Source organism: Leuresthes tenuis, unplaced genomic scaffold (assembly GCF_036924035.1).
Source record: "Leuresthes tenuis unplaced genomic scaffold, fLeuTen1.0.hap1 SCAF_9, whole genome shotgun sequence".
Classification (NCBI taxonomy): domain Eukaryota; kingdom Metazoa; phylum Chordata; class Actinopteri; order Atheriniformes; family Atherinopsidae; genus Leuresthes; species Leuresthes tenuis.
Genome location: NW_027325363.1, coordinates 20,162,607 through 20,188,259, shown reverse-complemented (window position 1 = coordinate 20,188,259; position 25,653 = coordinate 20,162,607). Strand labels below are relative to the sequence as shown.

General features: G+C 40.5%; 1 protein-coding gene across 1 annotated transcript in view; it reads left to right on the top strand.

Annotated features, from left to right (window-relative positions):
• The window catches only part of LOC140313642 (cilia- and flagella-associated protein 337-like), a 28,368-nt gene extending 11,161 nt beyond the window's left edge, over positions 1 to 17,207 (top strand). Inside the window, exons 11-19 of the mRNA XM_072391641.1 lie at positions 2,672 to 2,836; positions 4,503 to 4,618; positions 6,339 to 6,469; positions 8,435 to 8,508; positions 9,994 to 10,285; positions 10,461 to 10,526; positions 11,708 to 11,898; positions 14,205 to 14,402; positions 15,344 to 17,207. Coding sequence (XP_072247742.1) covers positions 2,672 to 2,836; positions 4,503 to 4,618; positions 6,339 to 6,469; positions 8,435 to 8,508; positions 9,994 to 10,285; positions 10,461 to 10,526; positions 11,708 to 11,898; positions 14,205 to 14,402; positions 15,344 to 15,523 — 1,413 coding nt within the window. The 3' untranslated portion in view covers positions 15,524 to 17,207. The remainder of the gene's footprint in view (positions 1 to 2,671; positions 2,837 to 4,502; positions 4,619 to 6,338; positions 6,470 to 8,434; positions 8,509 to 9,993; positions 10,286 to 10,460; positions 10,527 to 11,707; positions 11,899 to 14,204; positions 14,403 to 15,343) is intronic.
• Positions 17,208 to 25,653: the final 8,446 nt, after the last annotated feature.

Genomic DNA, 25,653 nt, shown 5'->3' with positions numbered 1-25,653 from the left:
AACTGAAAGCGTGTTAAGGTTTGCACAGTAAAACACAGGTAAATAATGTCTTTGGATCCTTAAGACTTGGGCGTTGAACCATTTCAACTTAACTCAACTCAGCTTTATTTATAAAAGGCTTTTCAAGCATTTGAAGTGTAACCCAAAGAACAACAACAACAAAAACCCACAATGACCCCACGTTTCAGAAGAAATACTACCGAAATGCTGCCTCTCGCCTCCTAACTGGAACACTTAAGAGGGAGCACATTACTCCCATTACAGCATCCCTCCACCGGCTGCCTGTGCATTTTAGAGTCCATTTTAAGATTCTTTTATGTGTTTTTAAATCTTTAAATGATCTTTCCTCGCCTTACCTCTCTGAGCTGCTCCATCCTTATACTCCTGCCTGGTGCCTCAGGTCAGCTGATCAGCTGCTCCTGGAGATACCGAGGGCTAAACGGAAGCTCAGAGGAGTTAGAGCCTTTTCCGCTGCCGGTCCTAAACTATGGAACAACCTCCCATTGCACATTAGACAAGTCCCTTCACTGTCCATTTTTAACACTCGTCTTAAAACCCATTTTTATTCCTTGGCTTTTAACCCACCATGAGACTCTGTTTCTGTTTTTGCTTTGTTGTTTTAATATGGTTATTGTTTTTATATTGTTCTTATGTTTTATGTCTTATACTTCGTGTTGTTATTCATGTAAAGCACTTTGTTTCAGCCACGGTTGTTTTTAAAGGGCTTTATAAATAAAGCTAAGTTGAGTTGAGTTGAGTTTAAATAAAAACACAATCGAAAATTAAAAGATTAACACTCATAAAACAATTTGCCATAGCATTGAAATATTAGTTTAGATATGCAGACATATATTGATACTGGAGCCTTGAAAGTGTTTTTGAGACATAATTGTGAATCAGTTTGCACTCTCTCCCAATGTCGCTGTGACATAATCGGGTGTGAGGCTGCTTTGTTTCTCATTTGACACATACTGGTAAATATTACATTAACATTACACATTAAACAGCAGGCTGAGTTGAATATTCATCAGTCGTGACTCTTTGCTAAAAGTGGTCAAAGAGAAAGAAAATATCAGCTCAGTCTTCTCCTAACATTGAATGAATCAAACTCTTGACTCTTTCCTGTTTTTTGTATTATTGACCAGAATTTATCATTTGATGCACATATAAAACTGGTTTCTAGGACTGCCTTCTTTCACCTTCGTAATATTGCTAAAATCAGGGACATCCTGTCTCAGGGTGATGCAGAGAAACTAGTTCATGCATTTGTTACTTCAACATTGGACTACTGTAATTCCTTATTATTGGGCTGTCCCACATATTCTCTGAAAAGCCTCCAGCTGATCCAAAATGCTGCAGCCAGAGTTCTGATGAGAACTAACAGGAGAGATCATGTTTCCCCAGTTTTAGCTTCTCTTCATTGGCTCCCTGTTAAATTCAGAACAGAATTTATGATTCTTCTCCTCACATATAAAGCTCTTAATGACCGAGCTCCATCATATCTTAAAGATCTCATTGTAAGATATTTTCCTAACAGAGCACTTCGCTCCCAAACTGCAGGTTTACTTGTTGTTCCCAGAGTTTCTAAAAGTAGAATGGGAGGTAGAGCCTTCAGTTACCAGGCCCCTCTCTTGTGGAATAAGCTGCCAGTAAATGTCCGGGAAGCAGACACCCTTTCCACTTTTAAGATTAGGCTTAAAACTTTCCTTTTTCATAAAGCTTATAGTTAGGGATGGCTCAGGTAAACCTGAAACATCCCATAGTTAAGCTGCTATAGGTTTAGACTGCTGGGGGACCTCATCTGTCACACCTTTCCTCACTTTGCTCTCTTTTTCCCCCTGTTTAATTTCTCAATTGATTTTATGTACGGGCTGCACGGTGGTGTGGTGGTTAGCACCGTCACCTCACAGCTAGAGGGTTCCAGGTTCGATCCCCGCCTGGGACCTTTCTGTGTGGAGTTTGCATGTTCTCTCCGGGTACTCCGGCTTCCTCCCATCATCCAAAAACATGCATGTCAGGTTAATTGGTGACTCCAAATTGTCCGTAGGAGTGAGTGTGAGCGTGCATGGTTGTTTGTCTCTATGTGGCCCTGTGATGGACTGGCGACCTGTCCAGGGTGTACCCTGCCTTTCGCCCGATGACTGCTGGGATAGGCTCCAGCCCACCCGCTACCCGATTAACGGACTGTCGGTATAGAAAATGGATGGATTTTATGTACATGTGACATTACTGTGGTTATTAACTTGTGTTTCCCTGTTCCAACAGGTATCCTTTGAATGGTGTTATGGTGTTTCCCCCCCCTCTTTTCCCTCTTTTCTGTCTTCTCAAACCCCAGCTGGTCGAGGTGGATGGCCACCCTTCCTGAGTCTGGTTCTGCCAGAGGTTTCTTCCTGTTAAAAGGGAGTCGTTCCTTTCCACAGTCGCCACAGGCACGCTCAGGACGGGAGATTGGACTGAAGACAAGTTTTGGTGCAATCTGTTGGTTTCCTTAGCTAGGATATTAATTTTTTCAAGTGGCTCTATATGAATGAATTGGATTATGATTACAATGAATTGAATTCCAATTGGCTTGAATTGAACTATATTATTTAAGTGCCTTGAGATGACAATTGTTGTAATTTGGTGCTATATAAATAAAATAAAATTGAATTGAATTGTTGTATATCTGCAGGTTGTAAGCAGCGACTCTGCCTCCTCTGTGATCTGCTGGCTGGCTGACACAGGCCAAAAGGTCAAACAGTTTGACCGTTGCCACGGCAACAGTGAGATCTCCACAATGGCCCTTGACGGTACACAGACCAGGCTGTTCACTGCAGGTGCTGACGGAGAGGTCAAAGTAGGTGTGCACACACATGTACATACACAAGACACCCGCTCAGCCAAAATTGCAAAGAATATAAACCACAGCAGAGAAAGGTACATACCCTTAACAGTATTGCATTTACTGAGGATCCTGACAGAATTAATCAAAGATGGAAGAAAAAACACATGAGTTATGATATAGTCTATGTAGTTTAAATATGATTAAATTAGAGATTTACGATGAGGTCTGGAAGCAGTTTTTGTTACTTTAGCAGTTAACTAAAAACCTATGAAAGTGACTTAAAGAATTTGAGGAATGGTTTAGATATACCATCAAAAGAGGGCTTCGTTGAAGTCTTACGTGGTTGAGAGAAGACAGAAGCAGCTAGATGAATTATGAGGCATCTGAGATGAATTCAAATCGATTAGACATAACTTTGCAGTGCACATGAACAATGATTGAAATCATGCTGCAAATGAATTGTGTCAAAATATTCTGCAGTGGCTAAAAACATGATTTCAACCTGATCATACAAAGCATCACAAAGAAGAAATCTAATTCCTCAGTGATGTTCTTGATTGCTGGCTCTTAGATTTCAGGGCAGCCTTTGTCTGTCAAGGTTCTTGACAAGGAACTGAACAGATTTTGGTGAATGATAAAAGTTTGATTATCAAAAAATAAAAAATTTTTGGGTAATTGTCAAAATATCTCTGTACCAGCTTGTGTCCTTGAGCATCATTGAGAGAGGGCGCCTCCTTGACTCCTTTCATGTTTTTGTGACATTTCTATGTTAAGGTTTTTCCACTCTTTTTCTGCTGTAGGTATGCGTTTGTGTGCGTGTCTACATGTGTCTTCTTGTGTTTTGCTCAACCTCTTGTTCTTCTTTTGGTTTAAGCTTTACTCGGTTGAAACAAGAGCAGCTTTGCTTTGCTTTGGTTTCACAGGTTTCATAATGACTGCAGACTTAAGAATAGAATAAATAGAATAATTAGCCATTTTGCAATCAATCAATATAATCAACCACATCAGCTCCCTGACCCCATGAGTTCTTGTGTGAGCGAAGCCACATGCATCCCTGTGCAGGCAGCCTCGGAAATGCTCGCACTGTCATTCGAAACAATTGCACATGTCATCCTCAGCAGAAAAAACAGGCACCCATTGGGCCAATTAGTAAAAAGTAACATGATCTCTCCAATTTTCATCAACATTGAACCTGCAGAGCAGCAGTTAATACATTCAGAATTAGAAATTTTGACCTTTTAATTATGGCGTTCCCATTGAGCCAATCAGTGTGTCTTTGTTAAATGCCACAAACACAAGCATAAACTTTGTCATTGTGCAGAATTGCTGCAAGACAGTGAGGGATATTTACTGAGCTGTCACTATGGATTAATGTACCGCAGGGTACGAGCACCAATCTCTATTCCAGTTCCACTCCCTTTTCATCATTCCCTGAAAAATACAACCAGCTACACTTCCTTCAATAGTAAATAGAGCAGAAAATACTAATAATGCATTTTTAATTGCTTTTCCTGGAAAGAAAAATGAGGCCGTAATGTTAAAATGGCATGTTGTTTTATCATCAGTAAATCTGTTAAATTTCTTGAGGTGGATTTGTTGGTTGATGCTCTCATGGTGTCTGGTTTTGAATTTCAACAAATTCTGTGTGATAGCACTTTAAAGTCTCTTTGTCATTCAGGTGTGGGACTTCAATGGGCGCTGCCTTCACAGGATGAAGGCTGGCCTGGGTCGGCCTGTGGTTATCTTGAAGGTCTTGTTGCTGAGGAGGAGCATACTGGTGATGGGCTGGAAAAGGTACTAAAGCTGTGTGTGTTTAGGTGCCCTCAATATTTCTTTTCTATCGCTTATTTAAATAGTGGCGCAACACAAACATTTTTGATCCAGAGTTTATCATTTTGTGAGTTGTTGATTTGTGTGTGTGTTACATCTGTCTTTGTCAGGTGTACTTTGAGGTTTTAACCCTGGGACTGAGTACATTTGCAGGAATTAGGGACATTTTCACTCCCTTTCAGACACGCACGCACACCTTAAAATAGATGTTTGACTTAGTTTCAAAGTCAACGTTAAATTTGGCTTAATGTGATAAGGACATGGCGGGAGGAAATGCATGATGTCACAAGTTGTCCTCACAAAGATAGAAGTACAAAAGTGTGTGTGTGGGTGTGTTTCTGTCTGTCCTTTCCAGCTGTGACAGCCTGCCAGCAGCTCAAAGCCAACCAGACATCTGGACCCTAAGAAAGTCAGAGCGCTCCAGGGGGCTCGCATTTGCTGTACTATCGCTAACTCATATTTGTGCATAGACGTGTGTGTGTGTGTCCTTTGTATAGCCACATCACATCTGCTCTTCATCATCATCATCATTTCACACCCGGTGAGCTGAACTCAGCAGTGCGCAATCATCCAGTTATACGACTTCCACTCTCTCTGTCTTTCTCTCTCATCTCCACAGAAACACACAAACAGTTTTGTGTCCATGACTTCAGAGGACAACACAGCGACTTACTTTCAGCGTATCTGTTGCTTGAGTAATTCTAACTGGAATCCAACCTTACCTTACCTTGTTGTTTGAAGTTGTTGGAACAAGTTTTGTTTTGTTGTTTGAACAAGTCTGCATAAGGTGACCGTGTGAACATAATTGCAACGTGACCAAAACCCACATACAAACACACAGCCCTGCACACACCATCTTGCTCTCTTGGGTGTCACGGTGGGAAAGAGAACAGAGACAACACATTAGGAGCAGTAAAAGAAAATAGTGTTGTTATGATTTTCATCACTCACATAATTTCCGGCTTCTTCACATCAAGCTAGCTCACAGTTTAATGCATAAAGCACTGTGTTGCATGGTATCTAATTCAAAGTCCTATAGCCTTCTGCTGCTCCAACAACGTCATGCTGGTCGAAATATCCCCATCCCACCGACCGACATACTTCTGTTTGAAGCCATAGTGCCTCATTGTTTCATTTCATATGCCTGAGCACCAGTAAAGTGCTGTGATGATGAATAACAAAGGTTTAGAAGAGCAGAACTCTTTGCAGATGTGCTGACGGCAGATTCAAGATGAAATGTTGTTGTAAGCACATTTTGACGCTATTTCTGCTAATGCCACTGCTGCTGATGCTGCTGTCACATCTGCAAAAACTATTGCGGCTGCTGTTACCTCGGCTCTTTCTTCATCCACAACCGCAGAATCCCAAAACGTATATAAACATAAAAAAGATGTTTTCATCCATATTTTAAACTGCAGATGCTCTACCCATCTCAGCGTCTTAATGACTTGTCCTTTCATGAATACTGATTTTGTAGCAGAACATTGTTGACATCACCTGTTTGAAATGATATAATATTGTAATGTAATATTTTCCACAGTGGTGGTAAGTAATGGTATTAAAGTATATGCTAAGGTTGAGTATCTGAATACTTCTGTTACCACTGTAAGGAGGTGTAGTGTGTATCAACACAGAGAATTCTTGCTTGAACACCGCCTTCTTCTCTTTGTGTTTGTCTCTACAGGATGTTAACAGTTTTCCATCTTCATTCCTTCTCACGGTCGATTGTCGAACCGTCCGAATGGAAGGGGGGTGTTCAGCATCGCGGTGATATTCTCTGTGCTGCATTCCAGCCTCCACAGACTCTTGTCACAGGTGTGTGAGTTTGTCTGTGTCAGCAGTGTTTCTTCACCGAAGGTTTTAATAAAGAAATTGACATTTATTAATATTCTCATTGACATTGCATTTTCACTAAAGTGTACAGAGATTCACAACCTTGCATGTTCGTGGCTGCCATTTCGTGTTTTGTGCTTCCTTTTGAATCACTGCTGAGATTAAGATCGAGTGGAGAGCTTGTGCAAAAGAAGGAGAATGAAAGAAAAAAAAACTGAGGCAGGGAAACTAAAGTGAAATGAAAAAACAACTGGAAGCAGTTATCTGCTGATTATAGTAAGTAGGGTTGTTATCAAAGGATTCAAGCTCCACACTTGTCTCTCAGCTGGAAATAGCTCTTTATGTTTGTCTGTGCATGCGTGTAGACAGAAAGAGACCATATATATTTCAGAATTCCCAAGCAAAATAACAGCGCTTGTGTTCTCTGCTGCAAACCTTTGCTGGTGCTCGAAAGTTGATGAGCAATTGAGAATTTTCTATATTTCCGCATCAATATGACCTATTTCTGGCTGAACAGAGTTTGGTGCTCGTACCCTGCGGTACATTAATCAGTGACAAGATTCCTTACAGGACAATAAAGTAGATTTAATTTCGTCTTTGTGGACAGTTGAAGTCAACCCAGTGGCATTTGATCACTTCTGCCAAGTCGTCACATTGAGCAGTACAAGACTGTCAGCCACCAATAACCGAGAAACAAATGTCTTGCTCTTTTGATGAGGAAAACCGGCACTCTAACAAATTAAGGGAAGTGTTACAGTCATTACCACGGGAAGACAGCACACTCTGAAGTGCCAGCAAGGCCCGTCGGCACTCGTCACATCCTGAGACTTTTCTGCTCCTGGGAATGGACTGGTCCACATCTATTACCATCAAACCACAAACACTCGATACGCAGTTTGCCCCAGCATGCTCATCACTTTGGCTCACATATTGAAAGCTCAAAATAATTTTTTTGTCAGCCTGCGTGAGCAAAGTCGAGACTTGAACTGCAGACCTTCTCTGGGTTTCCACGAGAGATCAGCCTCAGAGATAAGCATTGAAAGCAAAACAGCGAGGAATAGAAGTGGAAAAGTAGATAGGAAGGGTTGTTTTCAAAGCTGAAGGGAGAAATGGTTCGGAAAGATCGCTGGAGCTGGAACAAAAGCACATTTCAGGAGCTACTTAAAGAACTTGGAAACTTCTTCAAAGTTTCTTTGTCAGTGTTTATAGCTCCTCTTGCAGCCTGCATTCTCTTCTTCTCCCCCCAAACCGCCAGCCTGTAACAGGCATTCCTCTTTCACCTATGCTTTTTTTCATCTCCCTAGTTTAGCTTACTGCATTTATTTCTCTCTCTACACACATACACACACACACACACACACACTGTCCCCTGCTGCACCCTCCACCTCCAATTGAATCTAAATGTCCAATTTAAATGATGCTTATGAAAGCTGTCTCAGTGGGAGTGAGGGCAAATGAGACGGAGTACTTTTCTGCCTTTCGAGCGTGTGTGTTGTACGGCTGCAAGGTCTGATTTGCATATGTAAACGTTATTTTATATAAGTTGGTTTCTTTTCACGTGCTGATTTCTCTGCCATTTCATTTGGTTCATAACCAGCTGGCAGTGGCTCCGCAGGTCTTTGCAACCTGACTACATCGTTTGCCTCCTTAATAGTATTTAATAGTGATTAATGCCTTGCGTGAAACAACACCTGTTTTTTAAAAAAAAAAACTTTTTCTGGCATAAGAAATGTCTGAAGAGGCATCTAACTAACATCTAGCAAACACCTTGTCCAAAAAAACATGACATGAATGTGATTCATTCATGAAGACCTCCCGCTTGTTGATACTTTCCAGATTTGAAATTAGCACGATTCGTCTCCAAATCCCCATTTCTACCTTCTCACGCTTTCATGTAAAACGTGCACGTGAACTCTCTGTTATTTTCCACATGAACTATTTTTGCAGAATCTTGTCTCACAAATCCACCGAGCACAACCACAGCATATACTAGCGACAACCCACGGTTCGTCAGGGTTGCAGTGAGTAATGTTTTCTCATCAAAGCACGTTATGTGTTGTGCCATCAAGGGAAAGCAGTGGTTGCATCTTAGCCACCAGTGACAAAAGTCAATTTAAAGTTCTGTTTGGACTCTGGCACGCTCAGGAGGACCCGCGCATGTTTTAGTGCATACTTTTGCGTGTGAGTGCGTGTACATGCATCCATTTGTTGGTGTCTCAGCAGAGTGGACCGGGAACATTTGGTTGATGTGGGACTGAAGCCTTCTCATTCATATGCAGAGTCTTCTGTGAGGTTCTGCTTGACTTCTCTCACACAGACACTGTCTCAGGCACACACGCACGTCCACAGCAGTGTACACGTACACAGGGATCCTGTGTACCTTCTTCAGTCACAACCCTACTTTTCGCTCTTCCTTCTCTGCTTGGATCCCTTAATCCTCTGTGGCTGAATAGCTTCCAAACGACGAGGCACCAACTCATCTGAACTTTGATTGACGGCCAAACTATTTCACAAACGGAATTGGTGGTGCAGAAATCAGAGAACTTTGTCAACAATGACTTCTTTTTGTTGGCGGCAGGTGTTCGGGTCTATATATTTGTTGGAGTGTAACCTGAGTGAAAAAAAAGCTGCCTAAAGCGTCTGGCGTCTCTATAGGAAGCACTGTGAGATCTGATTAATTAAGACGATGTTACTTTATGTCTGTCACCTTCAAGACTACATTACCCACCGATGGCACAACACATCGAAATCTCAGACTGAACTGTTGCCGATCGATGTGCGTTGTTGATAATGTAGTCAAGTCACCAGATACCAAGTAAAAAGGTGGGGAATAAAAGAGACAGTATCTCTGGTTGGGCCAAGTGGATTCTGATTCCTTAAAAAGGTATCTGACTTTTATTGGAATGAAAGAGATCCTCGTTTTGTTAAGAGCTTACTGTGAATGCGTGCTGTGGCATGTTTTGCATGTCGTCGGGGTTTATCAGCGCATCAGGGCACTTTTGAAAGTTGATGAGGGAGATTAACTCATCATCATCTTAAAGCTTAACCTCGTGTAGATGATGCTCATATCCACACCCTCTCATTCACTCTGTCCATGTCAGCCATGCACGCACACACTTAAAAGACCAAATAAAAGCTGCTTGAAATACAGATGGCGACCCTGGACAGCATAAATATTTCAGGCGACCGACAGTCTCATAAACTTCACACCTCCGCTTGCTCACACATTCTTTTATCCCATAGCCAGCATGCTCCTCATACATCTTATTAACTCCTGGTGCTTGACTTTGAAAGCATCTGATGAGACTGATAAACACACACACATGCACATAGTTTATTTTATATATATACATTCATATATGTTTATATATACGTATATATATGTGTGTGTGTAGATGACTTGAAAAGCACTTTTCCCTGAGTTAAGAGTTTGGTTGAACAGATGGCAGCAGGGGACAGATGAGGTTTTAAAGCAGTTTTAGTTGCTGGTTTGCATGATTCAGCAGAAAGACGAGACAGAAGTCCTTCAAGAAAAAGTTTTTTGCACTAGGATGCTTTCCTCGCCCGTGAGAAGAGTGAGTAAACATGAAATCTCGTACATCATTTGCACTGAAATTCTTTGCATGAAAGCAACAGTGCTAAGACAATTTCTGACGAGTTGTCACTTTTTGTTTGTGCTTCCTCTAATGTGTGCAGGAAGCTACGATGGAGAGATCATAGTGTGGAACAGCAGCACAGAGAAAGCTGTAAAGAAATTGCAGCAACATGATGACCACAAAGACTATAAGAAGCAGCAAGGTGTCGCTCTGGCAGACAAATGCAAAAATATTCAGCAACTTCTTGTTTCTCACAGTAATTCTAAAGTTGGTCTTGCTCTTCTGCTCCTCTGTCTGTCTCTTGCCGATAATTTTATGATCAACTTGCACATTCTGGGCCATTTCTTCCACTCCTGAACTGATTTGAATGGACTCAGAGAATTGCACTGCCATCACCAAACTGTTTTTCATACCGGGACGTACCTCTGCTGCTAAATCTAAAGGTAAGATTTTTCTTTAGCAGACTTAGTTTATGTACTTGTGTAGCATTTAGGTTTATCATTAGCACTATACAGGTTTATATTACACACATAAAACAAATGACTCCAGACCGAGAGTCTTTAGAGACCACTCTTGTGAGTCTGGGCTCCATCTCCTCCATTATGGTCTGAAGGAAGTCTCAAATATGTAATATGAAATAAACATAGAAGTAGTTTATCCTTGAACTGGAGAGCTATAGTCTAAAGGGATAAGATCTTTAACACTTCAGATGCAAGAGAGACGGAGGTTTTGTGCTGCTGGTAGTTCCTCAAAGAAACAGAAGATGAGCCCGAGGGCCATTTCTTGATTTATTTGCACTCTGATACAAAAGTCATCAGTAAAGTGGTATTCGAGATGCCCATCTTTTTCTGAAATCAATACCCCCCCCCAAAATTGGCAATTTCTTTAAATAGATCCCACCTGTATGAATACTTTAGTTTGAGCTTGCAGGCTGGCCTCCGTGTTGCTAAGAGTTGTATTTTATGGTAATGGTGAAGTTAACTTGAAAGATGAAAGAAATCCACAAACAAAAGCTGTTTTTTTAACTGCCAAATTCACAACATCTGAAACCTTGACTTTGTTGTTCAAAACAGAAAGTTGAAAATACAGGCAGTCTTCTCTGTGAGTATTGTATTCACACATCAAGTCTATGGGCTAAGACAATGAACATTTTAACACATCAATGAGAATTGGATGTGTGACGTTCTCCAGTTGTTAACTAATTATCCAATTCAGCATTCTGACCTGAAGGTCCACATTTTTTTTGTTTTTCTAAAGAATATCTGTGGCTCTTTGAGTTTTGCTACCCATTTTGATTTATTCTATGAGTAGCTTTTGCCTCAGCTTACTGGAAAGGTTCAGTGACTTGGCAAAAACAGACAAATAAAAAAAAAGCACCCTGGCCTCAACATACCTGCTGCTCTGACTGACTGTGGCAATGAGCTTTGGATTGGTAGATATTTTCTACTGGGCTGTTTTCAATAGAGCAGTGTTAATATGGGGTTCAACTGCGCCAGATGCCAGGTTATATCGATACTCGAGATTCAACATAAGCGTGTACAAGGGGGAATTCATATCTGTCTTAGGAACAACAAAGGTGCCCATTGTTTTTTCCAGACATGATTATTTCTGCTTTTTCCATCAGGTTGTGCAGATTTGGTGTCCTGTGGCGGTTTGGGTGTGATCAGGCTCTGGAACATCCAACACAGCCATCTGGTGGGACAGTTCACAGCTCACAATGGGGACCTGGGATCAATTGTAATGACGGTCAGCCCCTGTGGGAAATATTTAGTCACAGCTGATAGAGGAGGAACAGTCAAGACATGGGACATTGAGGTAGGCTTTTGTGACACACACACACTGGAGCAAAATGCATTGTTTTACACTAAAACTGCAATCCTCATACCGCCATCACATTTTTGAAGATTCTAAAAAGAGGAGACGGTGACAAAGACTGAGAGAGACAGACGGAGACTGGTGAGTCAGAGGCAGAGACAGAGACAGAGATCAAAACAAGGACTTTAAAAGGCAGTAAAGAAAGAGCGCTTTTGATATTTTCCTCTTTCATGTTTCTCATTTCTGTCAAGTACAATCAAGACAGTGAATCTATTAGATTAAATGTCCCCAGGTTTATTAGCAGGAAGAAGTAATGGGCCTGTCTTCTTTGGGATTTATGTGAAAATATCATGTAGAAATGTTTGCCTTTCACGTTGCCTAATTGTGAACAAAAAGATCCCATTTTATAAAGAAAAAAGCCCACAAATTTAGAAGACGATGTAATACTAAAAGCCTATATTATTCCTAATTTCATCCATGTTCACTGAGATTCACTTTGTGGCATGAAAACATCACACATGTGGAAACTGAAGAGTTTCTGATACCTCACAGGGACCTTTTGACTTTATAGTTAGGAGTATGGAGACTCGGAGCGTGCCATTGGTATGAGGCGTAGCTGCATCGTTGTCATGCTCATAATCACAGTAAAAGAACACCCTCTTGGGTATTATTGCCACAATATTCAGAGCTCAGCTCTCTGTCACAGATTATAAGTGAGGATGAATTCAGATGGCTACGTCTCATTTGGCTTCCAGTTTAATTTATGGAGATTTATGTATATATGTAGCAGAGTTGCAGAAGTTGGGCAAGCTCAGTGCTCTGGTAGAAATCCTGTCCTTCGGCAAGTCTGGAGCATGCTTTTGAATTGGATGGATGACTAACATGATTGCACAGTTTATAGTTTTGTGTGCTCAGACATACGACTTCTCAATTCAGGCACAGGTCTTACCGTACGATGATGCACTGCGTTGCTTGTGTAAACAACTGCTACAGTTAAGTCCTAAATTATTCACACCCATGCCAGATTTATAGTGATTTTCTTTTTTATTCGACCAGCATGTTCTGTCTGGAACTGACACAAACAAGTGATCAAAGATGGTAAGACTTTGTGTTAGAGATATTAATGATTAATTGTAACTATTTCTGCTTAATTATTTTTCACAGTTTTGCAAAACAAAAATACCACGAACAGAATTATTCATGCTCGTTTCAGTGCTCGGTGGAAAGACCTCTGTTTACCATCACGGCAGCGAAACAGTTCTCATAACTCTAAAACAAACTTTTTGCATAACTCAGCTGAGATTTTTGTGCTCTTGGCAATAACCACCAGGTCTTTGACTTTTGACGTCTTCATTGGCTTCCGCCCGACCTTTTGTTACCTTCACAGATTCTGGATTGAATTCACTTGAAAATAGAATACTGTTTACCATTTCTTGGCAGCATTAGCTGTATGTTTTGAATCCCTTTACAGCCAAAGGGAAAGCTTTTTTGTATAATTCCACATGTGAATACTTGTTGTTGTCACAAACAAACCTCTCATGGTCTTGTGATGGCTTGGAACTGATTGTGCACCTTTTTTTCCCCATTTAGTAAATGGATATCTGCGAATATGCTAATCAGCCTTCCATGCATCTCCATCAGACAGCAGGTTGTGCTGGTCTTCCCTGTTAATTCTTAGTTTATGCTACGCTCTATATAGCACTTCTAATCTTGGGGTAATACAGCAGTAAATGTTGGAACCAGATGAAATGAAATCATACAAGGTCACATGCAAGTGGAAGTATCTAAATGATACAGGATAGTAATGTGTTCATTTTTTATGGCTTCCATGTGTTACAAAGGCAGGTCCTTTTAGCCAAGGGCTGCATGAGCTACTGGTTCAGGCAGCAAGCAGATCTCGCTCTTGGCTCCCAGCCAAGAGAGCCCTTTGCTCTGGGGTCCACTTGCTTGTCTAGCTCCGGGCTGCTTTGGTCCTGGAGGTCCTAACTCTCAGCTGAGAGAAGTTAGAGGTCTCTTGGCCAAGAACTGTGAAACTAGCTGAGCTAGAACTAACAAACAAGCTGGGATCCTTAGAGCCATGGGAATCCTTCAGCGTGGAGCTGTTTGTTCGACCAAGAAATAAATCGTCACATGCTCATTAACAGTACAACTGAAGGTTGTGCTTTGGAGATTCAAAGCAGAAATTGTCATCCGTAGCATTTTTGGCTGATTTTGCTCTTGCCAGACATAAAAAAACCTGAAGTTAATTTTTAGTTGAAATAGGAAAATTAAAAAAAATAATTAACGGCAGATCCTCTGTTCTTTAGCATTACTGTCTTAAGCCAGAGGAAGGACTGAACAAGGGACTCCCGAAACTACTGCATAGTTTCCACCCCCACCTTGATTATGTGACCCACTTGGAGATATTCATACATGGTAATAGGCTCCTCCTCCTCTCATCATCATCAGACTGCAGGATAGCTCTTAGCTACCTGCCTGGGGAGACCGTGGGTTTGTTCGGACAGGTAACCACACACTCACAGCTTTCAGTGCACTGCAGAAGCCTATAGAACATAACCTGCAAGTTTAAAATAAATTGTCATTTGGACAGAGAGCTTGTTGAGCACCACACTGTGACGGTAGCAGCCTTTGATCTTCACAGTTCCCCAGTGCTGTGGAGCAGGCTGGCTCTGATAAAGTCTGACCTCCCACTCCACAGTGTGCTGGAGGGTGGTAGCATCTAGTTAACTAAATGGATGTGAAACCCAGCATCAAGCCATGCGTTGGCATATGTGTGTGTTTGTGTCAAAAGGTAGACCATATTAAGTTAGCCTCAGGCAGTGGCTGCTGAGTGTTGCTTGATTTGAGTTTGCCTTAGGCCCCCACACACATCCACGCTCACACACAGTGACACAAAATAATTCCTATAAACTTGTCACAACCCAAAGAAACACATGCAGGATTAACGGCTAGCATGCATATGTGCAACACTACACAATACAATGCATTAAGAATAGATTTAGATTGATTCCATTAATTCTGGTGAGTCTCAACTTAACATTAAGGTTTTATGCCGCATTTCATTACTTCACATTACTTTAATATATAATGCTGGATTAATTCATTGTCTGTGCTGTGTTTACAAGGAGAGGAATTGTGCTAATGAAAGGCTACATACATATTCAACATATAAGGTTATCAAAGGATACACTGTTAATTATGAATATGCTTTAAAGCAAGGAGAAAATGCAGAGACAGTAATTTATATTAAAGAGCTTTCCACTACAGTTTAATCGGTGCGTTAAGTCTTATTGAAACTACCCTGCAGGTTTATGTCTCCAAATCCTGATGATCCCATAATCTGTTGATTCAGATTAAAAATCTTTTGTGTCACAAGGTTAACTCGGGCACACTGGCATGCTCAAATATTCTTCTTTCCTCTGCTGTTCATCTTCCTCATCCGTAGGAAGGTCTTTGGAGCTTGGAGAGACCGCACCCAGGACGGAATCCAGGCTGGGACCAGAGCAGCTACAGAGGGCAAGAAGACACCAGATCTGAAGGGAAAAGATCACCTTCAATACTCGGCGAGACTGATGTTGAGCCAGGACTAAATGCTGCACAAGGGGAACGAGAGGCGGGGATATGATATGAAGTGAGGATGAGGTGAAGTGCACATAAAAGTAAATCTGTGTCCAGGTGAAGAGTCGTGTCTGGCTTCATGCATTATGCTGTATTTGTCCAAACATAAACTTTGTTTTAGGGGTTTATTTCCATGTCTGATAAAACTGTAATGTATTTGTAATGATCATTGTTGTAGGTAGTGTGTCATAACTTTATAAAAAGAAGAAACTAAACATTGAAAAACAACAAAGCAAAGACTCATACCAAAGTAATCTCTCTCAATCACATATGAAACATTATCAGTGTGTGGCGGTGTATTTCTTCACAGAGACATGCTCGGGTCAACAGAATGGGAACTTTATCACCATTTCTTGAGTGGACATTTTTATTTGTGCTTTAGAATAAATTGTTTTGATTAATTTCTTTTCATTACTCTGATTCAAGTTTTTTTTTTTTTTTCTCTTGCCACTGGACACAGTCTGTCCTTCACTTCTGAATGCAGCTGCATAAGAGCGTAGGGGCCAAGTTGACAGTGCCTTTCGAAAGTATTTTCTGAAAATTTAATTTTCTTAACGCAGTCTTTCATAAAACAATCCCATAATGGGGACTATTTAACTAATGAGAAAGTTTATAGAGGGACTTCTACAGTGATGTATGTCTTAACATATGCTTCCAAACAATACTCACCTTGTCTATGATCAAAGTTCCAGCCATCGCTCAGCTCACCATTTGCTGTTGTTCAGCGGCTTGTTAACGTATACATCCACAGAACAAAGTCATCATTTTTGCGCTTTCATACCATGTAAAAAGTGTTAACCTTTTTCACTAATGATCAGCATCTGAAGCTGCTCAACGCTGCGTTCCTTCTTAATGTGTCTCAGATTATTGAAACAACACGTGCTTACAGATAATTGGAGGGGAAAATCACAAAGCACAAACAGAAAATGGCTCATACAGTAATATTAGCTGCACTAAGCGAGTGAGGGCATTGTCTGTCGAGTAAGTAGAAAAACTTTAGTTACATAACCGCCACTAACCTGCAGCTTTTTCTCATTTCGTTTCTGTGCCTCAGGGCTGGGAGGTGTGTTTCGTAACAGCATTCTTAACTCCCTTTCACAGCCGTAAAGAGTGATATAACTTTTGAGAAGCATGAAATTCTAAGATTGTGTCTTTTTTCCATGCTATGAAGGACAGACAGAATTCAGCATTCTTTCATGCGATAATAGAGTGCCGTATGAAAAGAAATGGATGCATTTGTAAACTGAAAGAGGAAGGAAAACATTATATTTATTAAACCAAAAGTGTGCTGATTGTCGCTAAATGGACAGATTTTTAGTTGACTTTTTAAAAATGTTTTATTGTATGAACAGTGTCTAAACCACAAGGAGGCAGGCTGCTCAGAGGACAGAAGAGACACAATCAAGGACTAATTGACAAAAGACGACAGACAGTAGTGGGCTTCTACAGCCTGTCTGATAATTTTCTGGTTCATTCGTCTTTGTACAGTTGTGTGGTTTCTGTGCCAGCTTTATTGACTTTTTTGGTAATCTTTTGGCCATCTCTTTTTCATGGCCACCTTACACTGTTTGATGTATCTATTGTCCTAGCAAAATGGAGAGGGATAACCCAAAGGATTGAGTGCGTTGCAAAAACTATTAAAGCGTCTTTATCTTTAAAAGATTTGAAAATGTCTATTCTGAGCACAAACACATTATCACAGCAGTTTGAGCTTTGGATTGATTTTTTTCAAGCAAATAACAGATTTCAACAAACAAACTCAAAATCGAAAAAGTGTGTGTTTTCTCCTCAGAGACTTGGGTGAGTCACTTCCAGTCTTTCTTTTGTCTCTAGAAATCTGATAAGATCTTTTGTCAGAGTATGCCAGTGGGCCAACACAATAACAGCCATAATGACATGTTGATTCCACGTCAGTGGACTCTTAATTCTCTCTGCAATTAGGTGGAAAATGTATGCATGCATACATCAGTTTTGACCAACATGAGTTGAAAAATATATTAGGCAGAACAGATAACGAAAATCCAATTATATCCACCTCATATATATCGAATGTCTAGAGTGGTAGTTGGAGAGCGAATCTACCCTAAAGGCGAGTGCCCTAAAGCACAGCTCTAGTTCTGACAACAAGCTTTTGTCATCTGGCTATGAAATGGTCATCAGCAATGACAAAGGTAGAATCTGGTTGTTGATATAGACTGATTTCAGTTAAAATATACAAAACATCTCAACATTAAAACCAATGTCCATCCACCTACTTGTGAGCACTTACTGGAGGTAAGGACTGCCTATCAAGCTCAATAGCCTCTTCATAGATGTCAAAGTGAGGAAGCCCTGTCTCTGTAATGTCCTGTTGAAGTAGCCTTACTCTTATTTGATCCATTTTAAGGCTATACTGACACAAAAAGAGTGACACACAAGTGACACTTTGCTCTGTACTGAGGGGCCGGTATGATAATGACATGCCAGCTGTTTTTTTTTATCATAGTTGGAAATGATTAAAATGAAAATACCTTGACAGGTGATTTGATGAATCATTTATTCATTAATCACAGGCTAATTTGAATCAATCAGATCAACAGAGCGGAGCCACTTACCAAAATTAAACTCTCGCCAAAGTTGCTCAGGAGAGGAGTGAAATCAAGAAAAGACTTAGTTGTTGTTCTTGGTCCTGCCTTCCATGAAGACATGCTTTCCGGTTCTAAGATATATATTGCGCTACCTTCTGCAAGCATAAACGTCTACTTCTTTAGGAGCCTTCGTCATTGCATCTACAAGTCCATCGACAGCTGCCAGTACAGGAAGTTGAAGGATATGAAACAGCTGCTGCGGCCACAGACGCAGCGTGGAGTCTGAACAGATGGATTTTCTTGTAATAGCAAATCTCTTGAAAAATCCATCTGCCTTGCAAGGTGAGCAGTATGAGTGTGTGATCTAAATTTAATGGTAATTAGTTGCCATGGAGATATCTCATTACCGCTCATGCCCTGGTGCTCCTCGATGAAAAATCATCATCCGAAAAGGTTGTTACGATGTTTGAGTCTGGACTGTAATGATGAACATACCGACTGACAGATCAACTTTGTGTCACTCTGCCTGTGTGTGTGCGAGCTCAGAAATCATGTCAAAATAAATAATGTCAATTTTTAATGACACGGATTTTGCGAAAAATGCTCATTTTTAGGTCAAGAGAGGAGATGTTCTCAAGGCAAGTCAGCAGTGTGCCCCACAACGATATAAAGCTCTGTATGGGACCTATTTGCATGTAGTACAAATAATTCGCTGTCTGTGAAGGAGAATGGAAGATTTTGAGATCTTTATTTCACTGGGCGGGGATTGTATTTAGCTCCAACAAGGAATGAAAAAATTAAAGAAAGGAAAAACTGTTTTTCTTGTTAAAAAGTAGAATAGTTAAAAGAAAAAAAATCATTAAACAACCATAAAAATGCAAGCAGTCAGAGGAATAATGTAATATTAATCCACAGAAGAATAGTTTAAGAAGGATAATGAAAATGATAGATGTGGAGAAGAGAGGACAGTTAAGTGTTTCAGTAAGTTCAAGGACAAGTTAAACAGCAAAGGACTGAATATTTTTACAGAATGACCAACTTCTGAAACTCGTGAAATTTGTGAAGCATTGGGAAAGTGCCCAACACGTCTCTATGGAGGGAGATCAATAGTGATTGTGTGAAGCTCTCTGATTGTGTGTATGTGTGTGCCTGAGAGTGTGTGTATACCATACTGAACTTATCAAAAAATTTTGTGTGGTTGCATTAGTGGAGGGGCCAATTGGCGAGTCCTGACTGGGCTGCCAGCCAGCTACTGGGCATGAGGTGAGGAAAGGGAACGGCTTCACTTCATCACCAACTGAGTGTGTGTCTCTGTGTGTGTGTGTGTGTATCTAAATAGCCCCAGTCCATCAGTGCAGCCATTCACCAGTGAGTGAAAGTGTCAGGTCTGTTCCGCTCACTCCATCACAGCTTGTGTGTGTGTGCGTGTGTTTGTGAGCAATACAGGAGTCGTGGATATTGATGGGTCTGGGCGCTCAGTCTAATCTCTGCAGAAGCACAAAGTACTCCGGCATCCACAGGAGAAATAAGACAAGCTGCCCTGTGACGCACTGGCTCGCAGACGGATTTATTCTCTGAGCTTTTGCGCAGCCATAAAGATCACTTGAAATGATAACAGAGTAGATTAAAAGATTTAAGGCAGGCGACATTTCTAATAGCCAAACCAATCAGTAAAATTTGAATGCCATTAAATGTAGCGCCAGCCTCGCATTCGCATACAATGCAGAGGTGGAAAAGCAATTACAAGCAGGCAGGTTGATTTTGATTTTAATTGGAGTCCTCACTGTGAGTTCCACCTGTTATTGTCAACAGCCAGCAAACGTAAATGTGTGGCTGTCGGTCCCGTCGCCTAATCACCAATTCCCCCTCCAAGCTCTTCTAATAAATTGGATGAACAGTTTTAGTGCAAGGTGGTTACAGGCGGTACTTAGTAACATGCATTTTAAGAATTCTGCACATCATACTGACTCTGTGCTGTTAAGCTATACCGTGTTCTTCTTCGATACATACATACACACATACATGTCTGTCTGCCTGTGAAAAGTACTCTTGCATGTAATTGTGGTTATTCACAATGAAGCTGAAACCTGTCTGCTTTATTTTATGAGCAATGTGGAACATTAGTTTCATGTGCCTCATCCTTGTCATTATCACCTCTACTTTCCAGCCCAGCGTATCTCTAACTAATGATGGATTCTAATGACGGAGCAGCAGGTCATTATCATTCATGTACAACACGTACACAGCGTACACATACATCCATCTCAAAGGGTCAGAGCAGAAAGACGAACACAGTTAAATGTGCTGGAGTGTACATTACAAGCACTTCCTTGTCTTCATCTACAATTCAAAGTAAGTCCAGCATGCAAATGATGTGTGCCCACATATTTCCAATTAGTTTTATTCACTGTGTGTAAAATACAGGGCCACAGCACAGCGGCAATGTGCTGAAAGAGTGAAGTTAAATTACGAGGAAGTGGGCTGATGAGGCTGGCCTGCCGCTGCACACCCCTGAGCGCACGGCAGTGTTAGCATTTCAAATTGAGCTACACGCTAAACAAGCAAAGCACCGTGTGAGTGCCAACTCATCTGTTTATTGCAGGGCCTGTCTTGTTTGTTCTCTTTCTGTTTGAGTATCGGCGTGTGTGTATTAGTGTTTGCTTGTGATTCTTTATCTTAATTATTTAAAAAATAAATTACATTCCTGGGTCTGAGCTTGTGTGTGTTTGAGAAAGTGTATGAAAACACCTGTGTGTACCTTTTCTGCTCCCCTTTTCTAGGAGTTTGTGTTAGGGGCTAAACACTCGTCATGTAAATCAGTGGGCTATTAGGGGAGCTGGCTCCTCTTCCTCTGCTTTCTTATGAAGATGAATATGAACCGGGCTAGTGATAAAGGAGAGAGGAGTGGAAATGAAATGAACTCACCGATTAAACTGCGCTGCTTTATGGGTCTCTTGGTGGACTCATCTTATCTAGTCTGTTTTTACATAATTTACACTCCTCAGTTTTTTCTAATTTAGCAGTTTGAGTCATTCGGTCAGTTTTCAAAGTGACACCCAAGTTGCACAGTTGTCGTATGTACACACACTTTGCACACATTCCTTTTGTGCGTGTATGAATCTTCATGACCATGCTGCACATTGGCAACTACTGTGTATATCTTACATAAACTCATATACACAGTCATTTGCAAAGCCATTAAATCACAATTCTGCAGTATAATCTCTCACATATTGCCTTCAGAGAATTAGCTTAACTTCTTGGTAATAATAACACATAACTTAGGTTACATTTATTGCAAACGTGCAATATATTGCTTTTGCATGTGCATATAAGTACCAGTACATATGTATATATACATGCATGCAACAAAAATAATTGACCTGAAGCAACCAGGCTTATAATATTGCAGCATTTGTTTCAACGGTGCATAAATCTCTGTTTATATATTTTTAAGATGGCTTCATTTATATGTATGAGTTTGGTGGCAGGTAAATTAGTCTGCATGCACATTGCAGCCCAGGCTGTCTGATTGCAGCATAATTACCATAAATCAAATTTACATTTGTCACCTAATTTAGTTCTCATCTTGGCATTGCCTGACTAATTTTAGTGGCCACTGGAAATAAGATTTATTGTCATACAGATTAATAACTGGAACACACGCACTCACACATGCCTCCTACACATGTCTCAGGGGAGTTATCAAGGCAACCCAACTTTTTGTGAACACTTAACACTTGAGATACAGCATTAGCTTGTGCTATTGCAACTACTCACTCCTTTGCGTGCTCTTTCCTGTGGGATTACCAGCTAATTTACTGAGGGCGGCTGTTGGGACTCAGATAAGATGGTTAGAGGAATTGCACAAAGGCATCCACTGAACAGATGTCGCAGCACAACCTCAAAACTGAAAGAGCATCCATATTTGTGTTTGTCATTGAATTACATGACTGAGTTTTTAACAACTGTAGATTGCCTACGATGCATTAAGTGTTGTACGTTAAACACATTAATTAACAGCGCGTGATGGTAAAACATGCTCCAAAAGATGCACATGAAGCCAAATTAAAGTTAAAAGTGGACCAAAAAATAAAGTCAGTGAGAGGCAAGTGGACACAAACAATGAATGAATAAACATCTTCTCTAAATAACCACAGCCTGACAAATTGATGTGAAAATTTGAGGCAATGCACTGCACATTGATTTTTTATTTTTTATTTTTCAACTGTGTGATGTATTTGAATTATTCTAGGTGGCTCTTGGCAGCATTGCCTGTCACTGATTGAAAGCAAACACTTTATGCTGCTCTGCAGAGACCAAACTTTAAATTTAGATAAAAAAGAAGGTTCCAAGTGTCCAAGCTAAAGTTAGCTCCCCAAACCTAATCCTTGTTCATTTTAACGTTATACCTGTAGATTAAGTTTATAGCATTCAAGTCCTGGACAAACAAGTTCACAATCTCTGCCAGTATACCAGTTTAAAATCTGTTGTTTGACATTCCAATGTGTTGTGCTGGTTAGCACCGTCACCTCATAGGAAGAGGTTTCCATGTTCGATTCCCATCTGGGGCCTTACTGTGTGGAGTTTGGATGTTCTCTGGCTTCCTCCCTTCCTATTTATTCAATGTCAATTGTGATTGGAGACCTGAGGATCACGTTTAAAAGATAAGAAGATAGAATGGAACCATCTTAGCTAAAATCATTAGTATGTTTAATATGTTTAGAGGCTCATCATCTAAACTCATTCTTTATCGTTATGTCTACTAAAGCCACGGAGTCAAACTCTTGTGTTTCTGCTGTACTTCATGGACCCACTTTCCCTTTTTTGCCTCTGCGAGGCTGCACTTCTTCATGACTTCATCATCCGTCTCCAATACATCAGTTAAACTAAAAGTCACACTTGCGCATCGGCCTAATGCCTTTTGTAGTGCCTTTGTTGTTTCTAATGCCTTTAATTGCCTTCAGAACTTGAGGAAATAATTAGCTGATCTAATCACACAAGCAAAGTGCCTATTAATGATGCAGGCAATAAGGTGATGAAGTCACACGTGTCGATGGAAGAAATCCATCTACAGATGCAAAGTGACAGCCTCTCAGCTGTGAAATTATACAGGAAGACAACAAACAACTCGTGTGAATGTGCTTTTTGCAGAAATGCCAATCCAATCAATCCTCAGTTTGCCAGAGGAGTACTGGCAGCGGATCATGACATGCTGAGGTCATCTTCATCACTTAGATTAAATTTAGAAAACTATGTCAATATGCTCAATGGATTATTTGAGATGAAAAAGTCAGCAGTGCAACATTTCAGGCGTAGTATGCTTTAGATAGACTAATAGATAGTCTGCTGCTCTGACTCCTGCCTGCCTATCTATCTACTCTCTATTTTCTGTTGCTCACCACATTACATTTAATGGGGATGTTGCCTGAATGCATTTTTAATTGCATGATGATTACTCCCGCACTTGTAAAGATGGAAATGACTGGATATTGCATCTTTTATGAGAGATAAGGAGTCAGGGGAAGACTGCAAAGTTTTCACCATTTTACAGGCTTTTCAGGCCACTGTAGCGTGTTATGTACAGGAGCATAATGAGAGACCATTATTCAAATCAGGTTGATGTGCTGTCTTATTGTCCTCTCGAGACGAGAATGCGTGTGGGGGTGTGGTCAGAGTGTCCAGTCGTGCATTATTTTTAGGACAGTAAATTAGGACAGAGCTGTGCTTGAAAGACGGGAACAGTAAACATAAAATTTAGATGAAAACCATTCATCATTTCGCAATGAAACTCTGTCCAAGAGAGCGTGATGCAAGTGGTTCCTGTTCATATTTGTGTTCCTGTTTATATTGTGTGTGTCTGGACTGCATTAGTGTGAGAACATTTGGCTTAGAGCAGGAAGATGCATGCTATCAAAATGCTAAGCAGCACTTTTAAAGACCCTTAATGCTTAGAAGTTGTAGGGCAATAAATCCACTTTGACACAGTGTACTCCATCCATGGCCTTTTGATCAGGGGTACACAGACACTTTGGTTGTAAGTAGTGATGTTCTCACAAGTCAAAACAGGTTTATTTTCTCGCTTTATCTCCCTTTGTCTGTCCAACTGTAGAAAAAGGAAAGGAAGCGGAGGGAATAGGTCTTCGGAAAGTTAAGTTAAGATGATGTGTGAAGACTGAACAAAAAGAATGAAACAAGTAAAGAAATAACTCACAAGTGGCAAAACGAGGGCAAACATGAGAAGAACTTTGGGAAAAATGACAAGAGGAAAAGGACAATAAGCCAGTGGTAGTTAGAAATGGGAGGAGGGAAGCTGCAGTAAAGGAGGGCAGAGGTTAGATGGAGATGAATAAAAGCGAAATTGTAGATAAACTGCTCGACAGACAGGGGGAAGGTGAGGAAAGGTTGAAGCAGTATGATGACTATATCTGAACAAGAAATAGCTCCTGTGAAAGGATTTGACTCACTGTCACATTTCAAGCAGAGACGCTACGCCTCAGCCTCTGACGTATCCAGTCACCAATTTAAATATCAATCCTACTAATTTGTGGCATAGCATGTGTGTTGCAAATCATCATCAATCAAGTGGTTCTGAAAACACGTCACATCAAACATCTACACAGATAAATGTATCATCTATGTGACAAACAAAGAAACAAGAAGAAAAATCACATTGTATAAGAAACATAGATCTCCAGGCAGAACACACTGACTGAATAGCTGCCATATATACTTGACTCAAGAGGCACAATTGTCTGCCACGTCAGCTGATCTTAACCTGATCAAGCTGCCGAAAGATAAAACTAAAGGCAGAAGGACATTTCTGATGCAATAAAGGCCTGATAATGTATTCCATGGAGTAGACCTGTAGATATCAGAGGGTTCGTGACATCAAGCAGGCAAAAACAAACATTTTTCTCGCAATTGTTATTAATCTGTCAAATTAAAGAAAAACACAGTTCCACGGGAGTTGTAATCACTAAATGCTTTATACAGCTCAGATGTGATTATCACCTAATCAAAGCCGAAAATATGCATTTTTTTTTGGCTGCATCAGCTCTATAGATGGTTATCTGTTCAACATCCATAAAGCCACATTCTACTCTATGTGTCTCAAACTACAGAACTCTGATCCTTTTCTCTTGTAAACACACTGAGAACATAATTACATGTGTCTCAGGATTCGTATGGACAGGTTGTGAGTCTAACTTGACGTGGACAACTAATGTTAATCTTGTACCATCAAGCTGCTGATATTGTCAGCTGGGAAGAGCTGCTCAAAAAACAGGTAAGATCATCCAGAAATATCGACAGTTTACATCATTCACAAGTCAAAATTAAAACTCTGAACTATGAAATAATGTGTCATGATTAATCTATCTCAAAACTGAGTCAACATGAATTTACAAACCATAAAAATGAACACTTACTAAGTTTATCAGACACTCGTAACTGCAATTTTTCCTCGTAAATGCATCCAATACGGTTTGTAAGCAGGAAACATATCTGTATAAAGTTGTTGGAGCACAGACTGACTGAATGGCTTTACATTAAAGATTAAGAAATGCAA